Below are 23,351 nucleotides of genomic sequence, written 5' to 3'. Positions count from 1 at the left end.
ATCTATCTAAATTGCAGGATGGATACTTCAAGATCAAAAGAGGGACGAACGAATGCGGGATTGAAGATGATATTACTGCTGGTTTGCCTTCATCCTAGTTACATCCTCAATAGTTCTCTATTTAACATTTACCTGTACAATGCTCTTGTTTTTTAGCTTACTAATCACTAATGAAAAATTGCAAAACATTTAACTTGCAAGCTCACTAAAAAAATCTAAAACCATAGTCTCAAGTTTCAACTATGAAGTACCTGGAATCCTCGTTTGGATGAAAGCAAAAGTAACCAACAAATAGATGCAAAGGTAGATCATTTGTTTGGATTTTGGGAGACATCGACTTTTTAGCATTATTTTAAGTGGATGAGTTTGATAAATGCATGATTCGAAAATACTACGGATTATGGTACGTGGGAAGTGAAGGTTCTATGCTGTGCTCATGAACTGAACACATCTGCCCCACTACTTCAGCAACCGAACCAAACTTATGTGCTCCTTGACACAATCAATATGAAACCAACGTCTAAAAGCAAGACTTTAGTTATGCTCTATGTGTCTATCGGGAACTACATCTGCTGTCCACAAGTTGTATCACTGCATGGACCATGAGCTTGTGAAAATAATCAATATCTTAAAGCTTTCTGACCAAGTTCATTGTAGAGTGAATAATCATCTAACAAAAACATAGTAATCACATAATTCGTGCTTAGCCCATATGCTTCACTATCTGGATCATGCTAGAGAGAAAAGCGGACAACATGAAGAGGTAATGACTTGTTCTTTCGTATGTGACCTTAGTAGTTAACTTGTCAATATTTCCTTCCTGGATAGAAAGTGTTGTTTTCTTTTCAATTTGTTGTCTTTTTCTTTCTTTCAACCAATTGCTATTACAGTAAATACAGTATTAATTATTGCTATTATTATTTTTTATATATCTTTCTGCCTAAGCTGGTCCTGGTCCTGTATAAGCTGGCATCAAACACATCACTGGGTACGTAACTAAGCCAGTATTTCTTTCTTGGAGGCTAAATTTCTTTCTTTTTGTATCCTTAACACCTAGTGCCCCTTTGGGTTTTATTTAGAAATGCAAATTTTGTAAATTGAGCGTCTAGTTTTATTCAGTTATTTATAAGTATAAGCTTCATGAACATGGTTTTGATGACTGCATTTATAGAAGATGATGTTAACAAACGGTGATACATGTGGCACAGTAACATGAATCATTATTATTGTTGTAATGCTTGCACATATTTCAGGTTGACTTATCTCACTGGCTCCTTCTAACTATGTCTAGCCAGTAGGTCAATTATGTTTGTTTTATAAATTAGAAATTCTTGTGTAGCACTTGTTTTTTTTTGGTACATTAGAAAGAATATACAAACTAAGCTAGTACATATGGGAGAGGTCCGTCTCTTAGATTTGGACTGCTCCTCTGGGAATAGTGTCCCATATCCTTAATCTATTTTGAGTGCCTTGACTAATCCTATATGCCAATGTATTTCCCTCTGTGTAGCCTAGTTTGATAATATGGAGAGCAAGATAAAATATCCTTTATGAAGTGGAGGAAGAGAAGTTAGTTACTGTTGTTAATGTTACTTATCTTCATCTATGCAGACTATGACCACCATTTTCAACATTGCTTTGGTGATGATTTTGAAACTGCATAACTGAGAATATGAAGGGGGTATCCATTTGAGTTGAGTGGCCTAGTAGTATAGTTCCGGATGAGTATGTTGAGCTTTGGTGCTGGAAGATGCCTTGTTGGGTTTCAGCAAAACTTGGTGCTGGAAAGTGCATGGTTTGGTTGCTGCTAAACTTGGGTGCCTATGTCACTCTTACCGAATACCGGTTACTCTGAAAGGTTAGAGGTGTTAGATATCAACAACCTTGTTTTTATTTGATTATAAAGGCTTTTAATTAACAATTTCTTTCAAAACTAGTGCTTTCCTGAAAATTATAGTTTTGATGAATGGCAGCTTTTTGTTTTGGACCTGCCAGTGCTTCACAACATGAGAAGCATGTGTCTCCTGAATAAACTTGACTTTAATGTAAGTTATTTCACTATATTTCTAGATTTACCAAGCATGTGGTACAAATGTGCCTTCTCATTTTACAATTGATTGTGTTCATGAAATTATAGTACTGTAGTAATACTGTGTCTATTACATGGATTTTATGGAAGGTGATGATTATGCACAAATGCATAAAACCTTTGCTTATATGCATACATGATCTTTGAGGTTCAGAGGTTCTATGTGCCTTCTGTTTTTTTTATAACTTCAGACCATAGTTGCAGCTACTTTTCATTCTCTGTCCTAGCTGTAACTGGCATCTAATATTTTTTTACTTGAATTTTCTCTGTTCATATTATCTATTTAATCATTTGCAGTGAGCATTTCCTTGTCGAGTTATGGATGTGAAAGTGGGACTTAAAGTGTCTCAAGCTTCTTGATGGGTTTTCTTTTGTGCCACTGTACAAGGCTTTCAGGCAACATTCAATCGACAGAGATAGTTGTGATCTGAACAGAAAATGTTGTTGAGGTACCGCAAAGTTTTAGGATAAAATTTGAGTGTTTTTTTTTCCGGTTGATGCCAGTTGCTTTTATCAATGTTCTTATTGCTTTCAGGAAATTCTGTCTCATGTTTAGATGAAGCATTGGAGTATAAAGTGGTCTGGTCAAACCTGCATTTGAATGTATTTCTGTAATTAATTGAATATATTTCTTTGTTACTAACTGCAATACTTTGCATTTCTTATGGTCCAATTATAAATGAACTCAGCTGAATTATGGCAATGTATGGTACAATGCTGTTATCCCATAGAAGTACAATGTAAGAAAGGTAATATGTGGTTTACAACTAAGTTATTCATTATTTACAAACTGATGTTATTAAACCCAGAAAGTATGTGTAGTAATAGTCCCCTTCTATAATGATGCAAGTAGTAATCAAAGTCACCAGTGTGGATAGCCAGATATGTCCTTATTCTCAGTTAAACTGTTGTTTGATGCTCATGCTACTAGTTCTTGAGATATGTTTGTGCTTATGAAATAGTGAAACAAACCTTCTTTTGTATAATAACTTGAAATAGTAAACCTTCTCTTGCGCATTCTTTATGATTTCATCACCTTTTCTTAAACAAAAAAATGTTTCCTCTTTGCTTCATTAGCGGATTAGACAGATTCTAGTGCAGGTTTTTTTACCTCAGTTAATTTGAATTTTCTCCAATATTTTCACTTCATGTAATCTTCGGATACAGTGCTAGCAGCTACATACAAAAGGCTGGCAGAATCTCAGGAGACTTTGCTTATACATGGTATGCAATTGCAAGCTCTGTAATTTGTAAACTATGTCTCATCATTGTAATACTTATTTGCTTCTTCATTATGTATATAATACTTATTTGTCATATGAAACTATTGGGGGAAATAAAATGAAAGAAAAACATTAAATAATCAAAGATATTAGGTCATAGTTAACCATTCATGATGTTTTATGAAAGACAAAGACTACAACATATGAACAAAACTATGACCATAGAATTTCACAACCTTTACAAACCACTTTACAATCAATGGCAATCAAGTTAGAAACAAACGAAAGAAATCAATTTGTTTTAAAAGGAACAGCCGAGAAGGTAAAAAAGAAGCATTTGTTAAATGAAATTTATACAATGGGCAAAGCAAATATCCAAAAATGTTAAAACCCAAACTCACAACAAAATATTCTTCATACTTGCTGTCCAACCAAAAGATTTCTTACTCGTGGGTCGTGGGGCAAAGTTGAGTCCAAACATCTCCTTAAAAGCCCGATGTGGTTCTACAGAACCAACCAGCTTTGCAACAATTTCTGCACTCTCTCTAGCATGTTCCATATCTTTTGTTTCACTCCATAAGCGATGTGACAACTGCAACCTTCTATGCTTTGAACTTAAACGAAGACCCCATTTCAAGTATAGGTTCTCTCTTTCTGACTTAGATAGCCTTCTCTGAATTTGCTTGCTCAACATCTGCCTCTCTCTTCTCAGGTTTCTTATGCTGTTTTCAAGTCATAGGCATTGGATGGTTTTATTATTACTCAATAATATAAACTTACATTTAATATGTATATACTGATTTATTAACCATTATTGGCTCTTAAACAAAAATAATACAAATCAATAAAGTTTACATTGTCGGTACATAGATTTTAAACTCTATAAACTTCAACCACATATCAAATATTTTAAGACAAACATTAGTATAGACTTTGGTTCAAAGTTGTGTGTCATAATATCAAGTTATCTAGTTACATATCTACAATATGTTAAGTTTTCATCTCAAAATCGAGTAGTAACCTAATATGTCTAGACATTGAACAATGAGGTAGACAATATGAGACTTATTTTTTAATGTGCGACTGAGTTATTAATTATATAACATCACTCATACATGAAATGTTACCTTGAGTCAGGGGTAAGGGTAAGTCCACTTTCCACAATCTGATTTCCTTGGGAAAAAGTTTGCTTAATATAGGATAGCCTTCTAAGCTCTACTTCCATGTAAATAGAGTCTGATGGGTCCCCTTTGAATAGAAGGAAAAAGTAAGTCCTGTGAATCAATGAAATATTACAAGCATCCCAGAGTTCAACAATCTCTCTTTGGAGCCTTTTAAACTCTGAAGGCCAGTTTGAATGATTTTCTATATCAGCTTGCATTGGGTCCAACCCTACATCTTTGAATTCCTTAGTAGTAATAATGATTGGATTTGTTCCTTTCTCTGTAACCTGTCATTACAAACAACATAAAGAATCAATGACTTACATTTCAATACCACCAGGCCAAGGAAGACCATATAATTGAGAGCAAACCAAATATTCTAGACTTGATAGAGTGAGAGAAAAAGGTGAAAGTACACAATCTGTTAGGACTTTACATGAGGAGAGCTCAACCCAAAAGAATTGATTGAGTTTTTTATTCTACTAAATGCGGGACTCCTAACACAATGCAATGCAGACTTGTATATTCAAGTAAAGCAACTAACAATATAACTAATCTAAATCAAAACAACTTAAAAGAGGCAATGGCTTTCAGTACATGTGCTATTGTATCATTAAAATAGGTGGTTAAGAAGAATTATGAAATGAACCATAGAGCAATGGTAAAAAAAACTCTTAGCTAGATCCAATAACTGATATTTGGCCATCAAAGCCAGGAATAAGGCCAAGTTAAAGAGGGAAAGGAGGGAATGTGTAAAATAGAATATTACCTCATGGTCAGTCATTAAATTCAAACTTGTTTTGTTAGCCTTTCCTCTTGAAGCTAATTCACCATTGCTCTCAGATTCCTTGTTAGTGGAGGATTCCACATTCTGTGCATCACCAACAAAACTTATATAGCTATCCAATGACTGTCTCTCAGGATTGGCATTATAATTTAGTGCGTAAAACTTCCTTTGAAACCTCTCGGGTCTTCCGGGAAAATCTTTTTCATCCCCCATTTGAGGTGTGCTCTGCATTATTTCTTCCATCTCAAACCAATCCGAAGATGAACTTTTCATGAGATTTTCTTTGCAACTTCTACTTCTGCTCAAATTCATGGTTCTATAATTAAATGAACTATATCTTGTTAGCCAAGGAGAAATGTTTTCTGTTGATGGAAATGCAAAATCTTGGCGCAAGTGATCCAATCTTTTGTCTTCCTTCAACTCAGAAGAAGTCAAATCCATATTTTTCTTGTCTCCATTATCAGTCAATTCTGAGTTAGCTGTATTTACAGCAGGAGATGATGTATTAGAGTCAGTGTATGTATTATTTGGGCTTAAATCTGCTTGGTTGGAGTGTGTCTGTGTGTTTGTAATTACATCTTCTGATTCAATGCACCTAACTTCCTTACAGTGTTCCTCTTCATGCTGATCATCGATGTTCTTCTGATCAAAATCATTACTTATAGCATCACTGCTTGCAACAGATAGTCCTGGGGAAGCACTTCTGATAGGAAGATTCTTTTCAAGGTCAGGAAGTTGGAACAAATTCTCATCAGAACTAATACTGTGTCCATCTGAATATTGAGATGCATGAAAAGACCTGATACTCTCCTCACCATCACTTAATACATTTGGTTCGTCGGATTGATTTTCAAAATCCCATGTATTTCTTACGCGTAATTTGGGATATTGAAGATCCATGCTTTCCTGGAGATGTGGCTGGAACAATAATTAGATCAAAGGGGAACATCACTTACTAGTTTTAATGTTTTAGTGTAGGCAAATAAACTCACCACATCGTCTTCAACCACTTGAGCCATGTCCTTAATTTGAGATTGCGCCCGGTCCAGCTTTAAAGTCAGTTCTTGTACCTCCTTTTTCAACTGCATACATTACAAAGGGGCAACAACAAAGTTCATATTTGCAGCCACAAGAAACACATGCTCAAAGGTATCATACAAGTTTATCATTACCATCTCAATTTCACGGTCTTTTTCTCTCAATAGCACTGTAGAATCAGATATAGGGCGGGGTGTCCATGAATTTCTCAATTCACTTTCCAATCTAGACACCTCCTTTTGCAATTGCTTAACTAGTGCTTTATCAGACACCACCACATTGACTTGTGCATTGGTTGCCACTTCTTTAGCACAGCATGCAAATAAGAGGGTGTTTCTGGTTTGTTCAACGTGGCTACGTGCAGGGCTCATGGTGCAGATGATCGCGCTTCTAGCATTACCTCCTAACGACGACTGTAATATTCGTGTTAGCTTTGAATCTCTGAAAGGGATATGTCCATTTCTCCCCTTGCTGCAACCAAATTCATTACATTGAGGTCAGAGGGAAAGAAATATTGCCCCAAAAATAAAAGTCTAAAATATTCTTAGCACATCAAACATTGATTATAATTGACACTATAAATCCAGAATATGTCTGTGTTCTTTCAAACTTATCCAAAGCTCAATTGCTTGCAAGACAAAGCTTCTACTTTTAGATCCATTACAAGAGAATTAAAAGTAGTGTAAACATGAATGAGTATATTTATTAATGTTCTGGATTTAAGAATGTCCCAAGTATTGAACCATGATATTCACGAGCTAACCTGAGTTTGCGGATAACAGTTCCTAGAGTTAGTAAACTACGATTTATGTGGCAACCCTCTTTCAACCTCGTACCAGCTGAATTGGTTTGGGATACACGCTCACTTCCTGCAAGATCAACAAAATTCTGCACCCAAAACAATATCATCATTTGATTTCCTGTAGTTGTTTTTTAACATTATAAATTGTCATGTCAAGTATTTTCCTATGAAATGATCATATTGGTCATACCACTGAAGCAGCAAGAGAGCTAGACTTGTCATTTCCACGGAATTCAAGTGCAGAACTTTCAATTGTCTGAAGAAGCACATTGTTTAGGAAATGTAAGATAAAATGTAGATAAGAGCTCATAGTCCTCTATCAAAAATAGTAACATATAATACCAATCTGAGAATCTGATGAGATCTGGAGCTTGCATCATTCAGTGTTGTCAGGCACTAAATTGAAACTTCCATTTTGCCTGGCATCTCCATTTGGACCATTGCTCTCAGTTTCCTTGTTAGTGGAGGATTCCGCAATCTGTGCACCACCAACAAAATTTATATAGCTATCCAATGACTTTCTCTCCACATTGGCATTATAATTTAGGGTATAAACCTTCCTTTGAAACCCCCCAGGTCTTATAGAGAAGTCTTTTTCATCCCCCATTTCGGGTGTGTTCTGCATTATTTCTTCCATATCAAACCAATCTGAGGATGAACTTTTCATGAGACTTCCTTTACAACTTCTACTTCTGCTCAACTTCAAGGTTTTACAACTAAATGAACTGTATCTTGACATCCAAGGAGAAATTGTTTCTGTTGAGGGAAGTGCAAAACCTTGGCGCGAGTGATCCAATTTTTTGTCTTCCTTCAATTCAGAAGGACTCAAATCCATATTTTTCTTGTCTCCATTATCAACTACAGTCAATCTGAAGTTAGCTGTATTAGAGTTAGTGTATGTATTTTTTGGGCTTAAATCTGCTTGGTTTGAGTGTGTATGTGTGTTTGCAATCATGTCTTCTGACTCAATGCATCTAACATCCTTACAATGTTCCCCTTCATGCTCATCATCGACACTTTTCTGATCCAAATCGTTACTTACAGCATCAGTGCTTGCAATGGATATCCCTGGAGAAGCAATCCTGATAGGGAGATTCTTTTCAAGGTCAGGCAGTTGGAACAAGTTCTCATCGGAACTAATACTGTGTCCATCTGAATATTGAGATGCATGAAACGACCTGATACTCTCCACACCATCACTTAATATATTTGGTTCATCCGATTGATTTTCGAAGTCCCATGTATTTCTCACACGTAATCTGGGATATTGAAGATCCATGCTTTCCTGGAGATGTGGCTGGAAGAGTAATTAGATTAAAAAAGAATATCACTTACTAATTTTTATGTTTAAGGGTAGGCATATATACTCACCACATCATCTTCAGCCACTTGGGCCATGTCCTTCATTTGAGATTGTGCCCGATCCAGCTTTAACATCAGCTCACGTACCTCTTTCTTTAACTGCATACATAACAAAGGGGTAACAACAGAGTTCATATTTGCAGCCATAAGAAACACTTGCTCAAAGGTAGCAGAGCTCCAATGTCCTCCTTCCTCATATATCACAACTCAGCTTGGCTAAATTAACTAGCGACTAGTTAGAATTCTGTTATGATTAATTGTAAATGGTTATTTTTAGCTGTTAGTTACGCATAGCTTTCAGGTTTAGTTAGTTAAATGCCACTTGTATGTCTATGAAGCTCCAGATTCTTTGAAATAGATTGAATGGGAGAATTCAGATTTCATATCTCTCAAATTCACTCTTCAATATCATACAATACATCAAGCGCATACTTGTGCTATGCACAGAATGTTATGTAGGATTTGATGTCTGTGAGATTTTAGTGCGTTTCCTAGATGTGATGTGATACATACAACAAACTGTATATTTTACCATTAAGAAAATGAACTTAATCACAAAATTTTCTCATTACCATCTCAATCTCGCGGTCTTTCTCTCTCAATAGTGCTGTAGAATCGGATATCGGGTGGGGTGTCGCTGAAATTCTCAATTCAGTTTCCAGTCTAGAAACCTCCTTTTGCAATTGCTTGACTAGTGCTTTATCAGACACCACTACATTGACTTGTGCACTAGTTGCCACTTCTTTAGCACAGCTTGCAAATAAAAGGGTGTTTCTGGTTTGTTCAACATGGCTCCGTGCCGGGCTCATTGTGCAGATGATTGCAGTTTTAGCATTGCCTCCTAATGAGGACTGTAATATGCGTGTTAGCTTTGAATCCCTGAAAGGAATATGTCCATTTCTCCCCTTGCTGCGACCAAATTCATCACATTGAGGTAAGAGTGAAATAAATATTTCCACAAAAAACAGTGTATAATATCTTTATGGCATCAAATATTGATTATAAAGAGTCATTCAGCAGATAAAGTACACTGTATGTGCAGATAAAGGAGTGCATATGAGTTTGAGGTTTTATATGGAAATCATTTTAGGATGGGTAAACTTGAATGAGTATGTAATGATGTTCTGGATTTTAGAATGTCCCAAATATTGAAACATGATCTTCACTAGCTAACCTGAGTTTGCGGATAACAGTTCCTAGAGTTAGTAAACTACGATTTATGTGGCAACCCTCTTTCAACCTCGTACCAGCTGAATTGGTTTGGGATACACGCTCACTTCCTGCAAGATCAACAAAATTCTGCACCCAAAACAATATCATCATTTGATTTCCTGTAGTTGTTTTTTAACATTATAAATTGTCATGTCAAGTATTTTCCTATGAAATGATCATATTGGTCATACCACTGAAGCAGCAAGAGAGCTAGACTTGTCATTTCCACGGAATTCAAGTGCAGAACTTTCAATTGTCTGAAGAAGCACATTGTTTAGGAAATGTAAGATAAAATGTAGATAAGAGCTCATAGTCCTCTATCAAAAATAGTAACATATAATACCAATCTGAGAATCTGATGAGATCTGGAGCTTGCATCATTCAGTGTTGTCTCCCCTATCTGCCTTTGAGCTGCGAAAGTTCAATCAATTGAAGAAAAGTATTCAGCCAATAATAGCTGCATAATGTTTTTGCAAAGATCAACAGAAAACAAAAGAAATGCAATCAAGGTAACTTGGTTGAATCGAGAATCGCTCAAACCGTCCTTACTTTCGCAGAAAGCAATAAGTTCTGTAAAATGGTTCCAGTCTCTCAGAGTTTCCTCGGTCAGTTTCTCAATAACTGTCCCTCTCTGTAAAATTGACATACTGTGATTAAAATATACATGTACTAGCTCTATAAGGAAAGTGAAGAAGATATTTACCTCTGGATCATCAAGAAGTCTGAGAGGAGAAGAATCTGCACTAAGGAGGTCCCTTACAGATTCATTATAAATCTCAATTGCTGAAAACTTCAAAACAAATTGTCTTTCCGGGTGCTATAGAAAAAGCAAAACTTAATCAAAAAATGGTTGAGAGTGACAACAGTTATGCCATGTTATGCTGATTTGTTCACATTTCAGTACCTTATATATGTAGTTATAGATGTCTTCTACAGCGTACTCAGTTATACCACTCATGGTGTGTGTCTTTCCACTACTTGTTTGCCCATATGCAAAAATGCTTGCTGATCAAGTTGAAAACCAAAGACCATAGAGGCCAAGAAAGAGAGCGAAGGAATATGTTAACGTAGGAGTTCCATTGATGCTAATGCTGATGAAGGAGGAAAAGAAGCAGAGGAAAGAAACTCACAGTTTATGCCACTTACAACCGACAATGCAACTTCCTTCGCTGCTTCTTCGTACACCTGCCTTGTGGAGCAATCCCCCCTAAATACTCTATCTAGAGCCAAAAGGAATGCAAGGAAAATCAGAAGAAAGAAGCAAAATTTATCATAGTTCATCTATTCTGCTGAGTAAAAGTAAACTATAATCATGGCAGAATGGGTTCAGTGATAAAACCAAAGGACCAATTTCAACATGTTCAGATATGACCAGATTTGTAACATAAACTGGAAAATTTATACACAATCGAAGGCTGCATTAAATCGAAGCCTTATATGGAATTGTAAAGATGTGTTTTTCTTCATACCAAATGAATATGCTGTTGGATAGAGGGACCTATCAGAAGCTGAAAGGTTGTTCCTGCATATGATGGTAGTATCATTAGTGCATTCCCACTCAGATACATCCTTTCTTGCAAGTTCCTTATCATTTAGAGGACGAAGACGAACAGACACAAGAATTCTCTCCTCATGGCCTTGTTGCATTGCCTCTTCCCCTCCAATAGAACCCATTTCTCCAACTCCTTCTCAAAACTTGTTTAAACTCAAATTCCAAGATAATGAAAGATTTCACATGTTATTGGACTTCTGAACATTCCTTCAAAGGCAACTTTGGTATTCACTTAATCTAGTACTACTTTTGGATTGTTTTCATAAAGATTGAGTTGTCTTGTTGGGATGGTATGGAACACAAGGGTCACCCAAGCTTTCAGCCATCAATTATTATCTGCAGCAACAAACTAATCAAAGGTTACCATTCCATACAGCAGAAAAAACATGTATTATTCTTTGCAATTGTATATTATATATTCAGAGATGCCAAATGAAGGAAATAAAAAAATCAATTGACCAAGATCACAAGGTCCTATAATGATTAGAACAAAATGAGGTGGTTTCTGTACTTTTCTAATTGGAAAACTTGGAGTTTTCTTGAATGGTCCCCATCCCAAGGAATAGAATATCAAATTCTTCCTCTCTCTTGGAATGTAGAAAAGACTACAACTTTGTATATGAAAATTTACCAGAGGTTATAAGGACTTTGGGACTCAATTTTTTAAGAAACATTCTTCATGTGCAAATAAATTCAGAAAGAGAAGATGTGAAAATGGGTTGTCAGAAGGGTGAAAAAAAATGAATGGATGTAATCCTATACCTATAAATCCTCTCTTATTTTTATTGTTATGTTGGCTGTCTTTTCAGTTCCAAATATAGCATGTACAACATAATCCAAACAAAATCTAGAAGAAATTTACATAAATAGGATAAGAATAAACATAAATTAAATCTCAACTGCAAAGTATCATACTTAAACAAGATTTTGATGATGATATTTTACTCTGACAGCAAAGTTTAATATCACATAGGCAAACTTGGAGTCTAAGTTTAAGATAACTGCTATTATGGATCAAAGGCAAGGAAGTTTCATATTTTCAACACAAACAAAATCTCAGATAAATTCTAGTTATTAACATTAACAGCAAAGACCAAAAAAATTAATCCTAAACACCTATAAAAGAAAGAATTGGTGTGGAGAACACAATATGGAAGTCCAAACTTCAAAGTCAGAATTTTTTTATAAAAAAGATAAACATTTCTCACCTAATGCAATCTCAAATGGAAAAGGTGATAATTTTGATGCAAATGAAGGCAAGAACACATGAGAGCTTAAGAGGTAAAGAGAGAAAGCAGAAAAAGCTCCATCTTTCATTCATTCATTTTATTCTCTGTCTAAAGGGAGTTTGAGCTTTTCAGAGCAGAGGTTATAGTGTCACCCTCCTAAATTGTTTATTATTGCATTACCTTGCTTAGTATCATTCCAATCTGTCCTAGTCAAAAAAACATGCTAAATAAAAATCTAATGTTGTGTTATTTATATGATATTTATTATAAATTTTTAACACATTCCTTTTTTATCTTGGATCCTCAATATCAGGGATTTCATTCATGATAGTGATATCTATTGAGAGATGTAATCACGAACCCGAAATTACCATGCTAAAGCTACATTGAATGAATAATCACTTAGACATAAAATTACCAATCTACTCTATATATAATTTGGCAATTTTCACCGCGTGCATGATTGATGACATCCAAATTTCAATGAATAGCATATAGATAGATGATGAAGTAATTGAAACAGAATCACTAGTTTAGAGCAGTGAGCAGCAATAAAAAAAATACTGAAAATAACAAGTGTCACTGACACACACTGTGTATATATATACATCGACCAACCCAGCTTAATCCATTTTTTTATACAATAATGTTGTACTACCACTAGACATGTAGAAATTAGTAGGGTTGTTTTAACCTAATCAAAGATTTCCCATTCGAGCACTAGAGAAGGAAAAAAAGCTTTCTTTACTTAAAAATCAATGTTATTAAAAAGCTTGCACTACTAAATTCATTTACTTAAAAAGAACATTAAAAAGCTTAGTAGTATGGAAGCCATCTTTTTTTTACCTTCTAATATACACATGTATTGCATTATTCTCCCCATCTAATTGCTATTACTCACTTTATTTCGTAGATACCTATGTATTATGTCACTGATTCATCTGTTTTTTTTTATAGATTTTTTTTATGGAGAATGAGTAGAAATCGTGTAGCAGATGAAATTTAAATGCAACTAGTGTTAATATTTTGTATCCCAAAATTATATCAACTAAAATGGCTGTTGGGACATCATGGATGCAAATGTAAGCATGAAAAAGATGTGTATGTGGAAATAAGGGATCATGAAAAAAAACTACTTCATATTTCAATCATTCGTTCTAGTAAAATTTAATGGTTAAAATTCAATTTACTAATTTAGACTATTGAATTTCCTTATAATAAATACGTAAGATATAAAGTAATTTTTTTCTCCTTACCCCGGAAGTTAATTCCCTCCCTTGTAAAAGGAAAAGGGTGCTCTCAATATTATAACACCATAAGTTAGATGAAAGCACATGGTACCTAGCTTTTCCCCACTTTCCACATTCTTACAACTGTATAATGATGACTTTCAATTTTCAGACTTTACTATCCTCATCACTAGTTTCAGTAGTTAGAACATAAAGATTAATGCATTTTAAAGATTCTTGCATCTAACAACCAGGCTAGTTATGATGAAAGTATATATTTTTTCATTAAGAATAATGGAAATATTTTTTTATCAATACATAAAAAATTATCAAATCAATCAAATTTGTCCTCGTGCTTGGGCCATTGTGCACCTTTGTTTGAGACTTACGTTCTTCACAACTATTCCCAAAGGTGAGGCAATGGAAAAGGGTGCTGGGGACCTTTTGACCAAAACAAGTAACAAGTAATGTAGTTTCAACATACCATGTGCATGTTGAGGTGCCATTTTGAGGGTACACATATGTTGTCTCATAAATTGTGTTACTGTATGTACTATCAACAATAATTGGTCAGAAAAATAGTTAATTGTTAATTTTTTAACTTGACTATATTTTTTCAACCAATCATAGACTAATGATATATATAATAGCACAACTTATGAATAAAAGATGTCCTCCCCATTTGGAGAGAGACAAATCATCCTTGATGAGGACTAGGATTTTCTTAAAATTTGATTGACTAAGAATATGAAGACATAATTTTCTTGGGATAGTAATTTTTAACAGAAACTAAAGGGACCCTTTATGCATATGCATGTGTAGTTGTGTGCTATGAAATGAATGTTGCATAGTGAATTTGAAAGTAGAATACAAAACTACCATTTATCATTTATGTATGCATTTGGACTTCTATGTACTCAAACAATATGCTTACACGTGTATGTCCCATTATTTATTTTTTAACTTTTTCTTATTCAATTTAATATATAGCCGACAGATAATTTAAAAAAATTTATAATAGACCAACTAACACATGCCTCACAAGAGTAGGAGAGTTCTATTACATGCTGTGTTTTTTAGCAGAGTTTACAAAGTGTGCCACATGAGGACGAAATGTACTATTTTAGTTTATTACATGATAGTGATATAAGAAAAATATATATGAGAGTTTCTGAAAGATATATAGTACAAATTAACTATCATAAGACTAAATACAATCGATAATGTGAATGCTAGTAATTCATTAATTATTTGCATTTACGATTTCTGAGTTTTATGTAGATATTTATGGGTGCATTATTACTAAGCTTGACCATGTGAGATTTATTATTTTTTCTTTATCGAATTTGATTAAATCCAAATTATTCCTTAACGTGTGAAATGATATCTTCTCATAATTTACAGAAAAAACCAGTCTTTCCAAAGTAGATATATGTCAAATATATGGTCCAGAATAATCCAACTTGAAAATATGAACTTTGTCAACCATACTCTCTACCTTCCCAAATACTATTGTTAATTTCTTAGAATTTCACGACTTTTGGTGGAAGTAAGGTGAAAGGAATTTGATCATCTTTAGGATAGAGCAACCCAGTTTTATCCAAATCTTAGATTTGATATAGATTAGATCTTGGGTTTGGCTTCCTAATAATGTTACTCCTAAATTCTATTCCTTCACACAATGGTGCATTAATCCTATTATACATATCAAATACTCTTGTAACGTGTAATTGGGTTGGCACCTCTTATGTTGTTCTTTAATTCATTTGCTTATCAAAAAAAACTTTTAAAAGGTCGATAATCTTAAGAGACCACATGTTTATGGGGCATGTGGGGAAATTAATCTGAATAATAATAACATTTGGATGTATGTCATGTTTAACTGTTAAAGGATATCCCAAACAGCGCAAGATGCTATGAAGATGAAACCGAAAACTCCTTATAAGTTGTCCTATCTTGATAATGGAAGAATATATCCAAAAATATCTCATTAGAAGAATCATAAAAATATTGCAAAATAAGAAAATTAGTCTTAGACATCAAGGTGTGAGGGTGACGTTCTTAATTAAACTTGACTGAGTTTGATTGCTAACCAACAAAGAAACCTAAATGGGTATGGATAATAAAAATGTCTGCTCTCATTACTATTCTAAAAATACTTGTAATGGTTACTCAAATTATATTAATATTTTTTGGATGAGAATAATTATCATGATATTCGCAATGTACCACTACCAACTCACATAATTATAATTTTATTTTTAAATAAATTTGTATATTGTAATTTTTAAACTGATATTATAAATAATTTTATTTTTTATTATGAATTGTACTTATTAAACTACAATAACATTTCTTCCATACATTTGTCAACATACTTTAACTATATTTTTTACTATTAAATAATTATATGAGACATAATTATTACATTCTCCTGCTTATTCCATATAATAATACAATAAATAATATATATATACACACGTGTGCTACTATTCTAATATGAGAAAAAAGATATATATATTAATAGTATAAGCAATTTTTATAATGTCATTACATTATTTATCATTCATTTTTAATTATTGTTAATTTTTCAAAAAAAGTAATCAAAATGAATGATAAATGATACACTGGTTATATATTTACACCGCAATATATAGATATTACATTCTTGTATTTTTAGACTCTCTGGATCTACAAATAAGTATAGATATGTACACAACTATTTGCCTCACCTCATTTTCATCCTGGAAAATGGGTCTTGTATGGTTAAATGAGTTAACAAGGAAAGAGTTACTTCGGCTTGATAATTAGCATTAACCTCATATAAAAACATTTTTTATCATAAAAGTTAAAAGTAATTTTTAAATGTATTACTTTTATCATTAATTTTTAATATATATTACTTTTATTTAAAAACAACCAATAATTAGCAACAAATAAATGTTAGAGGATGTATCGATAACATAAAAAATCTTATACTATTAATGGATATATTATTTTCTCATATTTTATAAAAAAAATTATATTTTATCTTAAGTTTTTAAGGAAAGTAGTTATACTTTTGAGTAATAATAACACATGGTAAGATGTAGGTTGACTTGATTAAGAGGGTCCATCCTACTATTAAAGGATTACCTATCAACGAGGATAAAACATTATTATAAAAAGCATGATTAATGCTTTTAGATTCATAGGTGATACTTTTAGATTCATGATTAAAATTTAAAACCCCAATCTTATTTATAACTTTGCATATATGTGTAAAAAATACATATATGGGTAAGATTTAATATGTATACACTGACAGTTTAAGTGTTTTTTACACTATTAGTAAATCATCTACCATTGATTTATTAATTATTATTGACTGTCAAAACAAAATAATACAAATCAATGTTGGATGATATGCTGACAATTAGTGCACAGATTTAAAACTCATGTGGGTAACTTTGCTTGCATGGACATAAACAAAATCATGAATGTGTTTAAAAATATTTGAAGTTTGAAACTACTATTTTAACGTTAAAACCTAAACTTATCTATGCCCATGGTTAAGCATTTGGTCTTTCAGACGGGTTCCCAGTAGCAATGAATTAGAAGTAGGTGCACCAGATAATATTTTGGGAGTGAATATTTTGTTGGGCTTACATATAAATACTTGATAGGTCCAACACTTACGAGTTCTATATTGCATAAAGCCCTTGTACACGTACATAGCACAGGCCGGGAACAATATAGTTAGCTGAGTGGTCTTTTTTTATTAAATATTTATTTACATTATTATGGTCATAAATTTTATTAAAAATCTCATCTTATTTAAAATCATATCTTAAGTTCACTTAAAACTTCAAAGCTTTTTGTGCCATACCAACTATTATGTTTATATAAGCAAGCAAAGTCAATTTAGCCGATCAATATCACATTAACAAATTGTAAAACACACCTTAATTGATTTACGCAAAAAATAAGTTGCCATTATTATGTGTCTCTCTCAAAAGGAAACTTGAAAGGTAAACAACTCCTCTCACAAGCCTTTGTTTTTTGAGAAAAAGATAAATAATATAAAATATTGCCTTTTAAATAAAAGTAATACTAATGAATGGTAGATAATACAATGATTACACATAAATCTTTATTTGTTTTTTCTACATCTAAATTCAATAAAAGGCACGTGACAAAATGTATGTTCTACTTTGTGCATGTTTCATTCTCCGTAATCAAAATATCATGTTCGACTCTTATGTAAAGAAAAAAATATTCGCGAAAGAGTTAACCTTTGATACAAGAATACTTATACGAAATAAAAAAAAAAGACTTTTGAAATCTAGTCTCTAAATACTTCCCATCGCAAGAATGAAATTATTGTGAATGGAAATTAATTACTAAAGGTGATCGAGTGAAGATTCCTTTAATGTTTGCTTGTGAGTGAAAGAAATGGAAGGGCAATAAAGAAAAAAGATGCATTAAAATGGAAGGACATTATAAAGAGGTGGGTGGGTCCCATAATGTGAGGGTGAGAATGAAGCACGAGTTGCTTTCAACCCCACTTTGGTTTTGAACATGTGGTTACCAACTAACCCCACTTTCAGCCAAACATAGTTGACAAACACTCATTGTGTCTTTTTCTCTCTCTCACTCATTTTCTTCTGTTTCTGCTTCTGGAATCATCAACTCCAACCCCTATTCCTCCCTTCATCAAAAACACTCTCTTTTTATCATAGTAATAGTCCTTATCCAATATCATCATTACCAGTTATCACCTCAACCTACATATACCAAGCAATATAAGAGAAAAAACAAAACTATCATCATATACCAACATGGGTTTGGTGAAATTCTCTGTCTTTTTCTGTTGCCTTGTATTTTCTTTATATATCATTTATTTTGTTTCTATTAAAGGAGGTGTTTCTTTTGCTGTATCTAACTTAAGCTCTCTTTGTATTTGTATCTGTTAGTTGAAGCAATGAAAGTGATAGTGTTCAATCATGCGAACACTTTGTGATGCTTGTGAAAGCGCAGCCGCTATTGTTTTCTGTGCTGCTGATGAGGCCGCTCTGTGTCGTGCCTGTGATGAGAAGGTTGTTTATACTTAGTATTAGTAATTTAGTATCATAGAATTCTGTTTTGTTTTTTTCTGATCTTCTTTGCTGATTTTTTGTGCCCACTATCTTGTTGCTTTGGTTTTGATTCGTGTTCAGGATGTTGTCTTGGTGTTTCTGTTTCCCTTATATCAATGAGTCTAAATGTTAATATGAATTAGTATCTGATGTTTCTAAAAGTGTATCACAATCTTGATGTTTCACTGTAATGTAGCAATATAGAAAATTTGATATCATAAATTAAACTTGGAGAAGTCCATTGATGAAGAATTTAAGTAGTTTACTGTTTGCAACATTGAGAGTCTGCATCTTGATTCTTTAGCTTTATTTTAGCTTCATAATTAGACTTTGATCGTATTTGATAATCTTTTTCGGGAATTATATGAATTTAAAATATAAGTTTGTGCTTACTTTAATGTGGCTTGGTTATCATGGTTAACATCTTTCAAGTGGTGCTCAATTTTTGAACTTTTTCGGGGCGATAGGTTCACATGTGTAATAAGCTAGCTAGCAGGCATGTAAGGGTTGGTCTTGCAAGTCCAAGTGCCGTGCCTCGCTGTGACATATGTGAGAATGCACCTGGTAGGTAGTTTCTTCTCTCTATCCTTATCCTGTTCCTCACACGCCTTTAGCTTATTATGTGTTTTCCCTTTCAATGTGGATGTAGCTTTCTTCTATTGCGACAATGTGTTTAAAAATATTTGAAGTTTGAAACTACTATTTTAACGTTAAAACCTAAACTTATCTATGCCCATGGTTAAGCATTTGGTCTTTCAGACGGGTTCCCAGTAGCAATGAATTAGAAGTAGGTGCACCAGATAATATTTTGGGAGTGAATATTTTGTTGGGCTTACATATAAATACTTGATAGGTCCAACACTTACGAGTTCTATATTGCATAAAGCCCTTGTACACGTACATAGCACAGGCCGGGAACAATATAGTTAGCTGAGTGGTCTTTTTTTATTAAATATTTATTTACATTATTATGGTCATAAATTTTATTAAAAATCTCATCTTATTTAAAATCATATCTTAAGTTCACTTAAAACTTCAAAGCTTTTTGTGCCATACCAACTATTATGTTTATATAAGCAAGCAAAGTCAATTTAGCCGATCAATATCACATTAACAAATTGTAAAACACACCTTAATTGATTTACGCAAAAAATAAGTTGCCATTATTATGTGTCTCTCTCAAAAGGAAACTTGAAAGGTAAACAACTCCTCTCACAAGCCTTTGTTTTTTGAGAAAAAGATAAATAATATAAAATATTGCCTTTTAAATAAAAGTAATACTAATGAATGGTAGATAATACAATGATTACACATAAATCTTTATTTGTTTTTTCTACATCTAAATTCAATAAAAGGCACGTGACAAAATGTATGTTCTACTTTGTGCATGTTTCATTCTCCGTAATCAAAATATCATGTTCGACTCTTATGTAAAGAAAAAAATATTCGCGAAAGAGTTAACCTTTGATACAAGAATACTTATACGAAATAAAAAAAAAAGACTTTTGAAATCTAGTCTCTAAATACTTCCCATCGCAAGAATGAAATTATTGTGAATGGAAATTAATTACTAAAGGTGATCGAGTGAAGATTCCTTTAATGTTTGCTTGTGAGTGAAAGAAATGGAAGGGCAATAAAGAAAAAAGATGCATTAAAATGGAAGGACATTATAAAGAGGTGGGTGGGTCCCATAATGTGAGGGTGAGAATGAAGCACGAGTTGCTTTCAACCCCACTTTGGTTTTGAACATGTGGTTACCAACTAACCCCACTTTCAGCCAAACATAGTTGACAAACACTCATTGTGTCTTTTTCTCTCTCTCACTCATTTTCTTCTGTTTCTGCTTCTGGAATCATCAACTCCAACCCCTATTCCTCCCTTCATCAAAAACACTCTCTTTTTATCATAGTAATAGTCCTTATCCAATATCATCATTACCAGTTATCACCTCAACCTACATATACCAAGCAATATAAGAGAAAAAACAAAACTATCATCATATACCAACATGGGTTTGGTGAAATTCTCTGTCTTTTTCTGTTGCCTTGTATTTTCTTTATATATCATTTATTTTGTTTCTATTAAAGGAGGTGTTTCTTTTGCTGTATCTAACTTAAGCTCTCTTTGTATTTGTATCTGTTAGTTGAAGCAATGAAAGTGATAGTGTTCAATCATGCGAACACTTTGTGATGCTTGTGAAAGCGCAGCCGCTATTGTTTTCTGTGCTGCTGATGAGGCCGCTCTGTGTCGTGCCTGTGATGAGAAGGTTGTTTATACTTAGTATTAGTAATTTAGTATCATAGAATTCTGTTTTGTTTTTTTCTGATCTTCTTTGCTGATTTTTTGTGCCCACTATCTTGTTGCTTTGGTTTTGATTCGTGTTCAGGATGTTGTCTTGGTGTTTCTGTTTCCCTTATATCAATGAGTCTAAATGTTAATATGAATTAGTATCTGATGTTTCTAAAAGTGTATCACAATCTTGATGTTTCACTGTAATGTAGCAATATAGAAAATTTGATATCATAAATTAAACTTGGAGAAGTCCATTGATGAAGAATTTAAGTAGTTTACTGTTTGCAACATTGAGAGTCTGCATCTTGATTCTTTAGCTTTATTTTAGCTTCATAATTAGACTTTGATCGTATTTGATAATCTTTTTCGGGAATTATATGAATTTAAAATATAAGTTTGTGCTTACTTTAATGTGGCTTGGTTATCATGGTTAACATCTTTCAAGTGGTGCTCAATTTTTGAACTTTTTCGGGGCGATAGGTTCACATGTGTAATAAGCTAGCTAGCAGGCATGTAAGGGTTGGTCTTGCAAGTCCAAGTGCCGTGCCTCGCTGTGACATATGTGAGAATGCACCTGGTAGGTAGTTTCTTCTCTCTATCCTTATCCTGTTCCTCACACGCCTTTAGCTTATTATGTGTTTTCCCTTTCAATGTGGATGTAGCTTTCTTCTATTGCGACACAGATGGAAGTTCCCTTTGTCTGCAGTGTGATATGTTAGTTCATGTTGGAGGTAAAAGAACGCATGGAAGATATCTTCTTTTCCGGCAAAGAGTTGAGGTGTGCTTCTCTTATCCAACTGAATTTGGTCTTAATTTATGATCTCGGTGCTTGTAGTTCCCTTAAAATGTAAAATTTCTTCCTTGTTTCGTAGTTTCCAGGAGATAAACCTAGTCTTGCTGGAAACTCTCATTCGCAAACTGTGGAACCTGGTGAGACTAAAAGAGGGCAAAATTCACTTCCTAGACTAAAGATGGGAGATAAGCAACAAAATCACATGATGCTTTCATCGCCAGAACCTGGTGCTGATGGTCAGGCTAAGATGGAAACTGAAATGTTTGATTTGAACATGAATCCTAACAAAATACATGAACACCTATCTAATAACCAGGTGAGAGCACAATGGAAGTAACTTTTTCTGGCTAGTTTAGAATCTCTATTCTGTTAGGGCCTGTTTACGAGTTGAGTTTTGGAGGGGAAGGAAGGGAAATGGTGGGCTTTAGCGCCATCTCACCAGTACATTTCACGGCTCTCAAGCCTTCCAGTTCCACTCGTTCCCCTCCAAAACCCAACTCGCAAACAGAAGACATGTTTTTACATAAATGGGATGCTGTAGCCTGCAAATGCTTTCAAATTGAAATTAGCTCTGTTAATAGATAATCATAAAGTAATTCAAAAATCACATGGCACTCCAATGAGTTCCCATATTGCAATCCTAATTATCTTAACCCTATTAGTACAATTTAATTTTTATAAGAATACACACATCTTTGGTTAGTGGTGCTAATTCCATTTCTGGTGGTACTCTAAATATAGTGAACTTGTTCAGATGGCTAAGATAGTTATGATTGCAATATAGGAATCCACATCTTCGGAATTGGTTTCTTCAGAAGATCAAAACTTATAAAAATCTCTGGTCTGGATTCTGCCTTTTATAACTGAAATTTCAGCAGTACTTTAAAAACTTCAACTATAATTGGTTAAAAGTTGATCTGAACAAGGATATGATGATAATTGAACACCCCAACATAATCTCAATTATATACTGTCCATGTTTCCATCTTCAATGCATTCATTTAATGACAGGACAGAAGTAGAATCTTGTATATTTGTACTAAACACAATGCATTCAATTATAATACTCATGAATGCTTTTCTTTAATTGGCAGCAATAAATCATCCAACTAGGCAATGCAGTTCCGGAAGGATCTCATGCCGGAAAACTACCAATAACAAAAGCTTCACATTGTTCTCATTCTTGCTAGTCTCAAGGTTGACATTTTTTCTGTTAGCATCCTGTACTGGCAAATAATGCATTGAGAGACCAATGTCTTTTGAGGAGTTTGTTTGCCTATGTAGGAATTCAACTTGGTAGTTCAACACATCATATCTGTACTGCAAAGCATTGTTAACTGCAAATCTATGATTCCTTTTAGTGCATTGTGTCTTAACTTTTGTTTCTGGTTTAGTTTTTGTATGCCATTATGTTCCCCCAGAAAATCCAGGGGAAAAGTGATTCTCCTTTAATTTTTTAAATG

General features: G+C 33.6%; 2 protein-coding genes, 1 long non-coding RNA gene and 1 pseudogene across 6 annotated transcripts; 3 read left to right on the top strand and 1 right to left on the bottom strand.

Moving 5' to 3' along the window:
• The window catches only part of LOC109348721, a 64,429-nt pseudogene extending 64,316 nt beyond the window's left edge, over positions 1-113 (top strand).
• LOC109348730 lies at positions 2,093-3,323 on the top strand. The gene is made up of 3 exons (XR_002107783.1): positions 2,093-2,538; positions 2,625-2,838; positions 3,257-3,323. It is a non-coding gene; the product is annotated as an uncharacterized LOC109348730 (long non-coding RNA).
• LOC109350384 (kinesin-like protein KIN-7F) lies at positions 3,515-11,703 on the bottom strand. The gene is made up of 19 exons (XM_019591624.1): positions 11,146-11,703; positions 10,807-10,896; positions 10,581-10,681; positions 10,380-10,493; positions 10,226-10,307; positions 10,020-10,087; positions 9,868-9,933; positions 9,639-9,763; positions 9,037-9,373; positions 8,474-8,563; positions 7,522-8,399; positions 7,445-7,490; positions 7,293-7,358; positions 7,064-7,188; positions 6,435-6,771; positions 6,255-6,344; positions 5,245-6,180; positions 4,440-4,762; positions 3,515-4,034 (listed from the first exon to the last, which is right to left on the bottom strand). The coding sequence occupies exons 1-19, from the start codon at positions 11,348-11,350 to the stop codon at positions 3,710-3,712; spliced, it is 4,404 nt and encodes a 1,467-aa protein (XP_019447169.1). The 5' UTR covers positions 11,351-11,703; the 3' UTR covers positions 3,515-3,709.
• On the top strand, positions 18,245-23,340 carry LOC109348718 (B-box zinc finger protein 19-like). 4 transcript variants are annotated; one of them, XM_019589267.1, is made up of 6 exons: positions 18,245-18,406; positions 18,642-18,764; positions 19,271-19,367; positions 21,758-21,873; positions 21,968-22,204; positions 22,983-23,340. In XM_019589267.1, exons 2-6 carry the CDS (start codon positions 18,672-18,674, stop codon positions 22,986-22,988), a joined length of 549 nt encoding a protein of 182 aa, XP_019444812.1. In that variant the 5' UTR covers positions 18,245-18,406; positions 18,642-18,671; the 3' UTR covers positions 22,989-23,340. The 4 variants fall into 4 exon arrangements, with proteins under 4 accessions (XP_019444812.1, XP_019444811.1, XP_019444810.1 ...); XM_019589266.1 differs by having other exon boundaries at positions 18,246-18,515; XM_019589265.1 differs by lacking the exons at positions 18,245-18,406; positions 18,642-18,764; positions 19,271-19,367 and adding exons at positions 20,556-20,711; positions 20,947-21,069; positions 21,576-21,672.

The sequence above is a fragment of the Lupinus angustifolius genome, chromosome LG06 (assembly GCF_001865875.1).
Source record: "Lupinus angustifolius cultivar Tanjil chromosome LG06, LupAngTanjil_v1.0, whole genome shotgun sequence".
NCBI lineage: Eukaryota > Viridiplantae > Streptophyta > Magnoliopsida > Fabales > Fabaceae > Lupinus > Lupinus angustifolius.
The sequence above is the reverse complement of the archived record's forward strand: the minus strand, read 5'-3'. Positions and strand labels throughout refer to the sequence as shown.

Bases quoted from the DNA above. Each gene is read 5' to 3' on its own strand.
- LOC109350384 (XM_019591624.1), bottom strand. From the start codon at position 11,350: ATGGGTTCTATTGGAGGGGAAGAGGCAATGCAACAAGGCCATGAGGAG. The intron at 7,359-7,444 runs GTATTATATGTT...GTGCTTCTTCAG, and splicing joins CTCATCAGATTCTCAGATTG to ACAATTGAAAGTTCTGCACT. The intron at 6,181-6,254 runs GTGAGTTTATTT...TTATTGTTCCAG, and splicing joins AAGTGGTTGAAGACGATGTG to CCACATCTCCAGGAAAGCAT.
- LOC109348718 (XM_019589267.1), top strand. From the start codon at position 18,672: ATGCGAACACTTTGTGATGCTTGTGAAAGCGCAGCCGCTATTGTTTTC. The intron at 19,368-21,757 runs GTAGGTAGTTTC...ATGTGGATGTAG, and splicing joins CATATGTGAGAATGCACCTG to CTTTCTTCTATTGCGACACA. The intron at 21,874-21,967 runs GTGTGCTTCTCT...CTTGTTTCGTAG, and splicing joins TTTTCCGGCAAAGAGTTGAG to TTTCCAGGAGATAAACCTAG.